Source organism: Atta cephalotes (genome assembly GCF_000143395.1).
Source record: "Atta cephalotes unplaced genomic scaffold scaffold00039, whole genome shotgun sequence".
Taxonomy (NCBI): Eukaryota; Metazoa; Arthropoda; class Insecta; order Hymenoptera; family Formicidae; genus Atta; species Atta cephalotes.
The window spans coordinates 2,427,750-2,441,894 of NW_012130103.1; the positions used below are offsets into that span (position 1 = coordinate 2,427,750).

Genomic DNA, 14,145 nt, shown 5'->3' on the forward strand with positions numbered 1-14,145 from the left:
CATTCTTCATCAATATAATCTTGATAGTAATCTGATTCTTCTATAATCATTTATTGCAACAAATGCATTGCATTTAAAAATTAATGTTACAAATTTTTTTAATTTAAAATATTGAAATTTATTTTCTAGAAAATTTTGCTTTTTGAGTTATGTTATTATAATAAATAAATGATATGATTATGGAATTCTTTAAGAAGATGCTATATTAAAAAATCTTATAATGATTTATCAATCTTATAATGATTTATTTAATAGATATTTTTTACTAATACATACTGTATCATCATAAACTGAGTCATATCTCTCTATCGCGCTATTTTTTGAGTATTTGAGCTCATTGTGAAAATTATCTACATTGCTATTTCAATAAATCAATAGTCTTTTATAAGCAAATGAAAATTATGTAAAAAATATAGATTTGGACATTTTTCTTTACAAGCTTTTTTTAAGAAGGTTTATTGGTTTATTTTAATCTTTATATTATATATATATATATATATATATATATATATATATATGTGTGTATATATACAATATATATTTGTGTATAATTAATAATATTTGCAAGTAATAAAAATTATAATAATTATAAAAATATTTGTACTCAAAATATTGCTCTTTTACGGTTTCCATAAAATCTGAACATTCAGTAATCTGAAATAGATGTTTACGAAATTAAGATTATACAAAATAATTTATTTTCTCAATAATTTTAAAGCGTGTAAAAATTATATTTATAAAATCATTATAAAATAAAGTTTTATATCAGAAAAAAATGAAAAATTTTTATATTTCAATTCTGCTAATTTCAACGATAACTGAACATCTATTAATAAATTTATTCATTTTTTTATTTCAGATCACTAAGTGTCCAGATTTTATAAGAATCATAAAAGATTCGGACACATCATGCAAACATTTTTACAATTACTATAATTTTCATTATTTTTATTTTCCTTATTAATTATAGATAAAATATGTATTATATATAACATTAGATACATAAAGATTTAAAATAAATTGTCCATGAAGTTTAAAAAAAAGTTTTTTTTATTAGTCAAAATAATCTAATAGTGCAAAAACATACTTCTAAATGATTCTGCTAATTCATAAATTAATAAATATCGAAGCTGAGAGTTATCAGAATTACTTTAATATAGTTCAAAAGTTTTCATAACAACTTGAGCAGCTGAATAAATTACTATAAAGCCCATCTTACATAATATTTTGAAATAAATCTATTTCATTTTTCAACGTCAAAATAAAAATAAAAATTCGTTCTATTCATAGTCGCTATATACATTGATTTTCTCATCTCTCAAGAAAACTTCATATGCTTGATAGAATTACGCGAATTTAGTTAACCAAATATCTATGAAACAAATATAAATCAAATCGTTGTTTCACAGCCCTAAAATTCTGATTAATTTCAATAAATTTTGTTCATACAAAACTCTAAAATATCAACTAAAACTAAAATCTATCAATTAAAAAACTAAAGTATCAACAACACTGATTCAAAGTTTTGGCAATCAAGTTAATTTTGATTCTTTTAAAATATTTAATGATTTAACTGTTATTTATTTCTTTTCCATAATCTTTCAGTTTCTTGAAAAAACGCTAAAAAACCAATATATTTTTCCATTCAATTTTGTTATCATCATTATAAAAAAATATCCAATCACCAAATACATTTTGAATTAATTTGAGCATTTGATAACTATCAAAATAAACATATCTTTAAGTTACAGGATAAAAAAAAGAGAATTTTATTTTCTATAAAATTAAATGTCAAATTTAGTATTCAATATTTGTACTATAGACGCGTGCTCATTAGTATCATCCAAAGTTAAAGATATAATTATAACTCCAATTTCATGTCATTTAATTAAACTAGTTTTTATAAACTTAATATTTTAGAATTAACTTCATCAATTAAAAAATAATCAATAAGCAATTTCTATTACCAAAAGATAAAACCATTAAAGCTAAAGTATTGCAGATTTCTTGCAAAGTATCATCCGTTTTAAATTCAGCAAAATTCACAATCTACTTTACCATCTCCTCTGGATTCTTTATTTTTAATTGACACTTCATCCATAATAAATGAGAGTAATTTCTCTATTCTCTTCATAGTTGTTTTTTAACTTTATATTTTAACGTTATAAAACTTTTCAAAACGAATTCCAACTCTCTATGAAATTGTATCACGATCTTAATGCACTTGCTGTAGACAAAGTCTGTTCTCACACACAATTATATGCACAAGATAAACAAAAATTTAGTTAACACAAAATTTGTGGACATTGGCGTTTGCTCAACGACTTATCATTTTCTAAGACACTACAAATTCTTTTATACCTCAAATTGAATTAAGGCAGCTCAAATAATTTTCTCATGCACTGGCTTTATCATACGTTGACGTCGTAATTTCATTATTATATCTTTTAAGTTCATTAAGCGTATTCGAAGATGTTGAAGTTGTCGTCTCTGAAGTTTAATAATACGGTCCTTATTCTTTAATATTTTTTGACTTTTTACAAGTTTTCTACGCAGTGTTGCTGGAGAAGCATCATAATGATGATCATGGATTATTGAGCTTATAATTCCAGTATTATCGGACATCGATAACTTGTCATTTTCTTCTGTAAAAAATTGAAATAATATTGAAAAAAATTATTTCATACTAATTACACAAGTTTTAAATTTTTTTTTAATTATTTTGAATCAAAGTTTTTCTTACATATGTTTGGATACCAAAAATGATACCACAGCGTAATTTATCATTATAGATAAAAAATACATTTCATAGGGAATAAACAATACATCCGTGACCTTCCAATCAAATTGCAAGATAAAATTTACTTTTTTTACAAGAAAATGTCAAATATTGTTTAAAAAAAACCATTTTAAACATTAAATCTTAATTAAATCTTAATTAGTTTGGAACTTAACATGAATGACTGGAATTTTTTAGCTTGCGATAACACAATTTAGCATTCAAAATTCTATAGGAAACACACTTAATTCTGTTCAAAGTAATTTTTCATTGTAAACTAGTGTAACTAGTGTAACTAATTATCTTATTGTATATTATTAGTTTCAGTATCATTAGTTTCAATGTTTATAATAAATGATTCTTCAGAAATAAACATATTCTCATTCATAGAAGTATCATTCAAACTTACAAGAGAATACAATCAAATGAATCTCTCCAATTTAAATGAGTTTGTATGTGTTCTACAGACAAAAATAGAAGACATGTATTTCTTTATGTGTCTCCTATTTTTGTCTATAGAACAACATATTAAAAGCTTAAATCAAAGACATTTACTTGGTTGTGTTCCCTTGTTAGAAAAAAAAGAATAAATTAGTGAATTCTTTAACTTCTAATAAAACAAAAAATGAAAGTTACCTCCTGAGTGTCGCTTTCTTAATTCATTGCAAGAAGCCTGTTGTAGAGGATCAAACTGATCATTATCATTGAAATGTATCTTTTGATTAAATTTTGTTTCATAAGGAGGAATTATTTCTGTTGATATAAGAGTAACAGTTATAAAGAATATAACTTCATTAAATTTTTATTTTAATAACTGAAGAGAGATTCATAGAGAATGTAAAAATAAAGCTTTTACCTGACTTTATATCGTTGAAATATTCAACCTTAAATATTGTTGGAACACTTCCCTCTTTTAGTTTCAAATATTTTCCTATCTTGCGAAAACAAGTTTCTTCAAAATGTTCTGAGCATAAAAGACTGCTGTTGTTTGGAATCCAATTCTTGATTCCAATATTATCAAGCCACTTCTTTAAAAGATCTGATTTGTCCACTGGAAACCTTGGTTTACAATACATTGAAAGAGTAAATATATATTAAGTATATTATATTTACAATTATATAAACATTTATTAAATCTTACTTGAAAAAAGAATATCCTGATTTATATATACGCTTTCGTTTACAATATATACAATAGGAATGAGGAGGACTATCAAAACGCGTTGGAATGCTGTTAGGTTTTAATCGTACTTTAAATGCTGAACGCTCAAAGCAATCTTCTGTAAAATGGTTAGAGCATAAAATGGCAGAGTTAGTTGGTGTCCAATTTTTTGTAGGAAAATTATTTATCCACTGTTTTAAAAGACGTTGATCTTTAAGAGGAAACCTACAATAAGTGAATGAATACAAAGTAATCATTCAATTTGATTATATACTTCAAATAAGACAAAGATAACCTTTATATTGTGGTATAATGTAAATAAAGCAATATTCTTACTTGTGAAATGTTACTCTAGATTCATGAGTTCTTATGATATTACAAAAACAACATCGTCTCATTTTCACAAAATTTAAAAGGCAAATTTTTTACATTAATAATTTGATATTTCTCCTTTATCCTCTCTTCTAAATACTCTAACCAAGATACTAGAGGTTAGGTAACAATTTCCATAAAAAGAGAGACAATCATGATGGAAGAAACCCATGCGCTATTGTATTTTTAAATCAGAAGAACGATAGTCAGATGCCGCCATTTTGCCGCGATTATTTGAAGTTGCCATGCTATTATCATTATATGTATTTTTTGTTTTTAATTATATATGTATACTTACAATATAATCCATTCAATTTTTTCTTATACAACAATAAAAATTGAATATAAAACATACATTAAATAGAACGCACTCTCTATTAATTTTGATATATAATAAGCTCTATAACATACTGGAGCTAAAGCTTAGTGGTTCACTTGCAAACTGTAGTAATTGCTCACTACCAATCACAGCGACTTCTGCGTAGGGAGTTTTTTTTTAGCGCTGTGATTGGTTGTGCGCAATTAGCTCGTGTGCAATTGATATACATCCACATTAAGAGCACTGATCTATAATACATTGGATATCTTCGTGAAGCATAGAAGCATAGAAAATCATGGCAATTAATCCACGCCATTTTAATTTGATCAATATAAACAAATCAGAAGCTTTCAGATGCTCATGCGCACTTACATTTAGTGCTTTTTAGTGAGACGCATATATCAGCAAGATATGTATGTGGGATTATAATTGAAAGATTACTTTGAAAGATTATAAAATCGCGTGACTGTAAAATGTGCAAACAACAACATGAAGTATGTATGCCTGGGTATGGGCAGAGAAGTAAAAAGGACATTTCATTTCATAGGTAAGAATTTCTGTATTAGGCTGTATATTATCTGTATTTTCATGCAGATGCTCAACGCTCACGTGACAAAATTGACGAATAGCAAGCATTAATTTTGCTCACCTGTTTTGACGCTGAGCATTGAGCGTCTACATGAAAAAGCAGCCTTAAATATATCAATTCCTGTACATGTGTTAACAATGTATGAAAAGTATTATTAATATTATTTTATTGAATGATTAATAAAATTGAAGTGATATTATTTTTATTTCCATACTATTCATGTCCATATAGATTTCCATACATCGATAGTACATCGATCGATACATCGATCGCAATGCGCACGCGAACACTTCTGATTCGCCCCAACTAAAATGGCGGCTGTTCAATTGTGGCCGAATTTTCCTCGATGCCCATTCCAATGTACATATAGTTTAGTGTCCCATGAAATGTATTTACCATAAGATGTGTATCGCATAATCGCGTTATAAATCAAGGGTCCTATTCTTGAAAAGAAATATATACGAAAATCTAGGGAAATATTATAGTATACGTAATATATTTCTTTAGACTATCATATACGTTTCTTTTCAAGAATATAATAATAGAGCCTCAGAAGCGATTCGCTTGTGGTTTCGTTTTACTAATTATTGATTACGTGATACGCGGTAAATACGCTTCATGGAACCTCACCCTTAAGTCGGTTCTACATTAATTGCAAGATAGCGAGTTTATTGTGACAGCCAATATAAAGTGTTAATTTCAAAATGCAAGTTTCAGTTTGGTTGTCGCAACAAACTTGCAAGTTTGCAACTAATTAGCTTTAGAGAGAGACGCTTGCAAACTGAGCACACCATGGCTGCTATCAGATTCATGTTCACAACGCTTAAAAATCATTTTATCCTTGTTGTCTGTCAAATATTAAACGAAGAAAAATGTTGCTCATGATCGTTGTCAGCATGAATTGGTTATAAAAGTCTGTGACCTATAATGTATATGTATTCGACCCGAGGATTTGCATCAATCTAGGTTGGGTTAATGATGCATGCTCTCCTATTCTCTATTCTGCAGTCGTTTTCAGTCGTGTGATTTTACCCTAAATAGTATGATCAAAAATGAGAGAAAGAGACTGTGGAAGACGATCAATCTTTATCTCTTTCCACTCAATGATATAACGAGAGAGAGAATGAAAGGGAGATTGGCCATCTTCCACGGATCCTCTCTCTCATTTTTGTCGACCATATTACTTAAATACGAGCAGTCCATATTCTATGTTTTTGGATCAACCAAGTCGAGCGTTTCCTATCGTTCGACTGTAACAGAAAAATACTCGACTGTAGTTGGTTGGTTCTTACATTCTGAGCTAATTTAAATTCTCGATGAAAACTAGACCTGTGAGTTCAAGGCAGAATCTAGGATTAGTGGCTCTCATTGTGTTTCTAGATGTTTCCAGGAAATTAAAACGTCTCTGCGGACTTGTGTTTCAATTTTAGATTTTAGATGATTCTGGATAATTCCTGGCGTTTTCGGCAACAAAATAGGTAAAGATAAAAATCATTATATTATTTTTAATAATGGATAGAGATGCAGAAGAAAAAACTGATAACATTGATAATACTGATAATGTAGTGGAATTGTCACATGAAGAAAAGGTTAAGAGAGCCGAAATTAAATTAGTATCATTCTTTATTGAACATGATATCGATTTTCACGTTGCAGATGATTTAATTTTATTATTGAAAGATATCTGTACAGATTCTAAGATTGTTCAAGATTTTTTACCAGGCCAAGTTAAATGCGCAGAAGATATTGTTGAAGACATGATTCCAAAACATGAAGATAAAGAAATTATGAATCAATGTTTACAGTTATGCAGATTTTCAATTTTAATCTTTGAAATTTATAAAAATGATCGTATAAATAATCGGTACACAGTATTAATCGTTCTTGTTCGATATGTTTCTCCTTTAAATAAAAAAATTGTGATACAATTATTTATGCATTCAGTCACATCTTATTCCACAGTTGATTCAAAGAGAAATGAACAATTTGAAATTTTCAAATATGTTTTAGAAGAAAAAAAATTCCTATTAGAAATATTGTTGGATTGGCATATGATAATTTTTATAGTTCTATGTCATCAGTTATAATTGGAAGCAATTCTTTTATGCAACATTTGAAACAAGAAGTACCTTGTCTTATAACCTTAAATTGTATTTGCCATTCCTTTACATTTGTAGCCAGAAAAGCTTATGAAAATAGCTTGCCTATGGCTTGTGATGTTTTGATGTCCAAAATTTTCACTTATACTTTAAACAATGCAGGAAGATGTGCACTTTTAGATGATATTTATAAATTATTTAATTTGGAAAAGAAGTTAAATTTCCCATGGATTGTTTTAGAAAACTGCGTTATTAAAATTGTTGAAAATTGGGAAGATCTAAAAAATTATTTTGCAATAATAGAAGACAATTCTATTACGGAATTGATTTTATCTCAATTAAATAATAATACAATTAAAGCGTATTTTTGTTTTTAAAATATGTATTAAATCTTTTTAATAGCTTTAATGCTTTATTTCAATCGTCTAAAATTTTAGTACATAAATTATTTGAAAATAGTCAGCAAATAATTCATCAATTAGTGCAGAATTTTATGACTCTTAATGCATTAATGCATATTAATGATTTAGATGTGAATAATGAGGAACATATATTAAATTTAGAAAATATATATTTAGGATCAGAATGTGAACATTTTGTAAAATCATTACCTTTGCCAGATAGACAAGAGATAAAATTAACAGGTTTAAATTTTTATAAAGAGGCAACTCAAGAATTGCTAAAACGTTTACCATACAAAGATACTCTCATGGAATATTTAACTTTTTTAGAACCAGAAATTGCTCTTTATGATAAAGGTAGATTTAAATTTAAAGATTTAACATGTATTGCCATGATTGTAGAACATAATATTGATATTACTAAATTAGCTTATGAATGGAGGATTTTGCCATCAATGTTCAACGAACAACAGAAAAAAGATCTAGCCTGTTTGGAAATTGACGAAATGTGGAGCAAAATAGTGGAATGTAAGAATTATAAGGAAAAGATCTTTCCGAATTTAGAATTATTGGTTGAAGTAGCTCTTTCTTTTCCTTATTCAAATGCCAAAGCTGAACAAATTTTTTCAGATTTAGAAAAGCATTCGCTTTAATATGATATTATTTTTTGTAATTTTCATAAATAATAAAATTTTTTAAAGTTTAAGTATTTTTTTATAAAATTAAATGTATTTTAAAATTATATTATGTATTATTTTTTATTTTATAAAAATTGGAAAAATAACATTTTTATTCTTAAATTAAGTGGAATACATATTTTTATGATTAAATGAACTTTATACATATTAATAAGATTTTCAGCAGTTTTTCTTGCAGCAAATGTTCTATGAGATAGTTCTATGAGATTCTATCAAACGAAATATTTTAATTTAATTATCTCACTATTTTTTTCCAATACTATTTTCGATACAATAATACTTTATTATCACATAAAAAAAAATTATTAAATTATTAAATTTAATAAATTAAAATATTTTTGAAAATTTTAAGAAAATATGATAAAATAAAATATGATAAGAAAATGACAAATACAAATTTATTAATTTGTATATGATAATAAAGTATCATTATATATATATTTGATCTTGAAAAGAGAGAAAGCAAAAAATGTCGAATGCAAAAAGTGCAAGCAACGTGAAGATTTTATGAAATCTACTAATCATCCATAAATCTGAATCTACAATAGGTGTTTTAAGCCTTAAGCCGTTAAGAAATTGACCAACTACAGTTAAATGCGAGGAGAATAATTAATTGTGATTTGTCCATTTCTTATAATTTAAAGCTTAAAAATCTTATATTATAGATCCAGGATTAAGCAGCTATTTTTAATATATAGAAAGGAAGCCATAATTTGTAAGAATTGACTAATCACAATCGAGTTTCCCTCCCATTCAATAAGAAAGAACTATTCAAAAGTGATTGATCAATTTTTAGATTACGGCAATATAAACGCTCTCAAGTAAGTTTATGATTGGCGTTAATTACATGATGCAATGATCAATCAGAACACTTAACACCAGTCGCGCTTCTCTTATAAATATAGGATTCTAGTCTAACTGCGTCGCTCTTTGAGCAATTAAGCCTGCGATACACAATGCTTGTTTTCTTGCTGAATTACTAGCTGGATTAGTATTTTGCTACCGTTGGTTGCGATGGCACTGAAAGCATCGCAATTAATACAGTGGCAAGATTCCAGATAGCAATCCAGCAGAAAAACAAGCATCGTGTGTCGCTTAATATAATAAATTCTTTTTACTGAAATTGTATTTGACATTCGTATGCGAAAAATCCGGCGTTTAGCAGGCCAGTAGCATATAAAAGGCCAGTAGCATATAGAAAAATGTGAACACTAAGCAAGTCAACATTTTTTATTTACTATTGTTATTACTTTATTGCTTGTTTGTAATTAATCGATTTACTTACAGCTTATTCTTCGTTAGTATTCGTTATTCTAAGTATAAATGGCCTAAAAATACTGACTCTAAACGACTTCGAATAAACTCTGATTATTAGTTATAAATTCTGTAACTTGACTAGATAAATGCATGCTAAAGACTGTTATATACGAATTAATTAATAAAGTTAAATATAAGAGCATGTGTAAATACTGTTAAATGATTAAAAATCTTATAATAATGATATTACAGAATATGCACATACATTATTTCATATATTATCGAAGTTATATTATATGCTGTTGCATTTAAATATTTTATATTTAGTAGCCTTTAATATGCATTAATCCAATATGATGTAAGAATTTTCAGCGTAATTCGAATTTACTATAATTCAATCGACAATTAATTTTACCAGATTATGTAAAGTATAATTATACAATTTATTATGAGAATTAAGTTTAAAGACGAATCTTAAGAGCGAAGCGATACAGTATTGTACCTTCCAACAAACGACACAAATGATATGGTGTGACACAATGGACACAATTACATCCTTGTCAATGTTAAACAAAGATGACATGATAATTGTCACACTTTGTTGCTTGTTGAAAGATACATATCGATAGTGCATAATCTGTCCATCACAATGGGAATGTCTTGTCTGCTCGTGTTGAATCGTTATTCTAGTGCTCGTTCTCACTGTTGTTCAGACAAAAGAATTTTGTGCTATTTTATATCGAAAGTGACTGCTGTGATGTATATGAAAGTACTGTCAATAGATTTTAATAATCAGCATTTGATCGGATGCAAAGAACACAATTTTTTATCATATTAAAAATGTTGAGTTTCATATAAAAAAAAAGCATTTGCAAGAAGCATTACTTTTCTGTTTTAATCTCAAGAAATCTGCTGCTGAAAGTCATTTGCTAATGGAAGCTTATGGGAAGCATGCTCTATCTGTAACAACTTACAGATATTGGTTTAGAAGATTCAAAAACATTTTAATGTAAATGACAAAGAGCGCTCTGATCAGCCGGAAAAATTTGCTTTTAATATCTCTAACAAAAATTAGTGAGATATTTTTTCACCTTTATCATCTTACTGTAAATAAAAATAAAGTTGGCCAGTAATAGAAGTGCCTAAATTATTCCAGTAGACATTCAACTATATAATGGATTATTCGTCGAACAAGACACATTGCATGAAAGGGATACTACCACATGACAAATTATGATTCTGAGGGACAGCGCGGTTCAAGCAATGTTCACTTAGTACGCCATTGTACCTCAACATAGAAGATTATCAACTTATTCCAGGCATCTCATTTCAATAGTCATCAAAACATGTTACTGGAAAATGCTTTATAAAGGAGTTGCTCACTTGGTCAAGCTGCGTCAGCATTACTGGATCCCTTGCGGCAAACTAACTAATAAACACTATATTCAATGTCCTACAACTAAGGACGTTATCTTCGCAAACATTAAATTGCTGCAGTCATGCATTGTCTCTGGAAAGAGCTCCATATAATGCACATAGAGTGCATTATGCAAGCCCAAGAATCACCAAGAATATGATTACTAGGCTTGCAGATTTTTATACTTCAGTATTAGAGCTGTCCACATCAACACTAAGACATTCCTGGCTGTCTTTCGGAAATTAATGTTACATAAGTTGTGCGTTATATCGTCCAAAGGATCCATGGCATCAATATATAATATAATGTAGACATTGAAATAACGCGCTAACAAAATCAGATTATGGATATATTGGTCAATGAAAATGTGCAATAAAAATGTGCAATGAAAATGTGTAATGAAAATTCATCAATCTATTAATTGCATTTTGAAAGGATCTGAGAGACTATCATGGAATCGATGAAGCATCATCTCTGGCAATTCATTAGAGACATGTTCGAGGAAATATCAATCATTTTTACATAAATGAAGACGTATCTTAATCACTGCAGATTATCTGACGATTCCAAGGATTTAATGTTGCTCATGCTAAGACATTTTAATTGACACCATACTAATTAGCGTCATGTCAGAACTATTAATCAATCAATTTTGAGCTGAAAGTTTAAGAAATATTTGCACATACCTCATTTTCAAATCAGGATGATCTCTGCCATTAACTGGCTTTTGTGACAATTTATATAGAAGATGCGTGATTGTTCGAAGTTTGATTGCGAAAAATTAAAGTTAAATCGCATTTATTATACATATGTAAATAATGATTGAACTTGTAGTGAAGATTTTTTGTAAATTTGCGCGTGTTTTATACTAAGCTCACATTAATCTCGCCGGAATATATTTACACTTCCATATTCCAGAACAATAGTTGAATATTTTTGTTAGAGTAGATAAGTAGAATAGAAGTAGAATAGATGTGAATTTGAAGAGACAGATCGTCTTGATAATACAATTGTTGATAATATAATTCAAACATTCCTATTAAAAACTATGTTCTATGATTCACCACGTGATGTAAGACTTGGTTGACTAATGTGAACGATGTATTTTAGTTATTCAAAGTAATGAAATTTATGATCAATCTCATAAATTGATCTCAAATTTTTTAAGCTAATGTAAAGCTGCTATTAAAAATTTGCCACTAATCAGAAATGTATCTCAAATTATATTCTTACATCATGATCCCTTTCGTTAGAGAGATATGATACTGATATTGTATTCATGCGTCTTATCATATCTGATAAGCAAGAGTAGCAAAGATAGATAAGAAAATAAAGCGAACATATTAGGACTATGTGAACATATCATATTTAAACAAATAAGTTTAATTTAAAATGTAAAATGTACTGATTGTCTAGTAAATGATCTTTTAATTATCTACTATGTATTCATTGGAATGAATTGATATTTTCGACGATTCTTTTGATGAAATGTGAATATAAATAAAAATCTTATTTTGTATTTTAGAGATTTATTGAGTAATGTTCGTAGTCTAAGGATGTTTAGAATACTTTAATTAATAAAACTATTTTATATCTCTGGTATGATTTGAATGCCAATTATTATACATTTCACATTTAAGTTTCAACAATTTTCAAATGCACTAAATGAAATGCCCATGGAAACGCCAATCTACAAAAAAGTGCGCGTTGTTAATCATTTTATTTTATTAACAATAATTGCGTATAAGTTGGTCATCCGAATGAAATACGGTATCATAATAAAAATATGATATTACATATATGTATTAGTCCGAATCTACAAACCTTAGAAGTTAGCTTGTACCAACTCTACTTATTCACTGATTTTAATCAATTCTTAACATTTAAACTTAAATTCCGGAACTTATCGATTATCTTTCAGATTCGCTTTCGACTCGTCGATTCGGACTTAAATATAGATTTCAGTCTATACATGATATAACATAATATTAATATAAATATAATTTTTACATTTTAAATATAAGTATGAAGGTTTGAATATTCAAAATCGCTATTTTTTTGCTTTTATGTTATCGTTATCTTTTATCGAGTCCTTTCTTTCAACGATCTTATCTTATAAACTCTTACGATAATTATATGTAGACTTATTTGTAAAGAAGGAAATTATGCATATAATAATAAAATGATTATTGCCGGCAAATTTATTTTAAAATTTATACATGATGTGCTACATTAACTCACATTTATTAGAAACTACCTTCAAATCGAAGATATAATAATGAAAAAATAATGTATAGAAATAAACTATAGATAGAGTATGATCACGAACGCGCTTAACCCATATTCATCTATACGAGATACAAAAAAGAATTAAGTCGATTACTCTTAGCTCTGATCCATTGCGTTTGCTTCGTTAACGTTACTGCCGGTACAATCCTTTTGTATTATTTCGAAGAGTGGCATCAGTTCTGACGTGGCTTTTATCTGTACGACAAATTCGCTCAACGATGGATTTTTATCTATAAACGTCATATAATAATGACTGTTATAAATTTCACATTGTATGAAATAATTTTTAGTTATAATTTAATTCTTTTATTCAGTTTCCAACATTTTAAATGAATTCTTTTAATATATTATTTAAATTAATTCAACTTTAAAATAATCCTATTTACCTGCATCAGGAATAGTTAACAACGCTGCGACAGCTCTCAGTGCAGAACGTTTCAATTCGTCTTGCTTCTCATACTCCTGTTTCACCGAATTCGCTTTTACTTTCATTGTACAAGTACTCTTTAGTGGGTCGACTAATCGCTCCAACCCTATGTAACAAATGTTACAGAGTCAAAAATAAAATATTTTAAAATAGAAAAAATGTGTTACAGAATTCTTCACGTAATTTTTTAGAATTTCAGAAATGTAAATTAAAAATATATGTGTATAATGTGTATATATATATATATATATATATACACATACACATATATTATATTATTTTATATTGTGTATAATGTATATATATATATATATATATATATATATATATATATTA

The 14,145-nt window shown here is 27.6% G+C and overlaps 2 protein-coding genes across 2 annotated transcripts in view; both read right to left on the reverse strand.

Annotated features, from left to right (window-relative positions):
• Window positions 1-2,382: 2,382 nt before the first annotated feature.
• LOC105622042 (THAP domain-containing protein 2-like) lies at window positions 2,383-4,339 on the reverse strand. Its single transcript, XM_012203477.1, has 5 exons — window positions 4,278-4,339; window positions 3,921-4,166; window positions 3,636-3,838; window positions 3,416-3,532; window positions 2,383-2,645 (listed from the first exon to the last, which is right to left on the reverse strand). Exons 1-5 carry the CDS (start codon window positions 4,337-4,339, stop codon window positions 2,383-2,385), a joined length of 891 nt encoding a protein of 296 aa, XP_012058867.1.
• Window positions 4,340-13,478: 9,139 nt separating this feature from the next.
• The window catches only part of LOC105622043 (cullin-associated NEDD8-dissociated protein 1), a 7,911-nt gene continuing 7,244 nt past the window's right edge, over window positions 13,479-14,145 (reverse strand). Inside the window, exons 16-17 of the mRNA XM_012203478.1 lie at window positions 13,769-13,915; window positions 13,479-13,612 (exon numbers count right to left, since the gene is read on the reverse strand). Coding sequence (XP_012058868.1) covers window positions 13,479-13,612; window positions 13,769-13,915 — 281 coding nt within the window. The remainder of the gene's footprint in view (window positions 13,613-13,768; window positions 13,916-14,145) is intronic.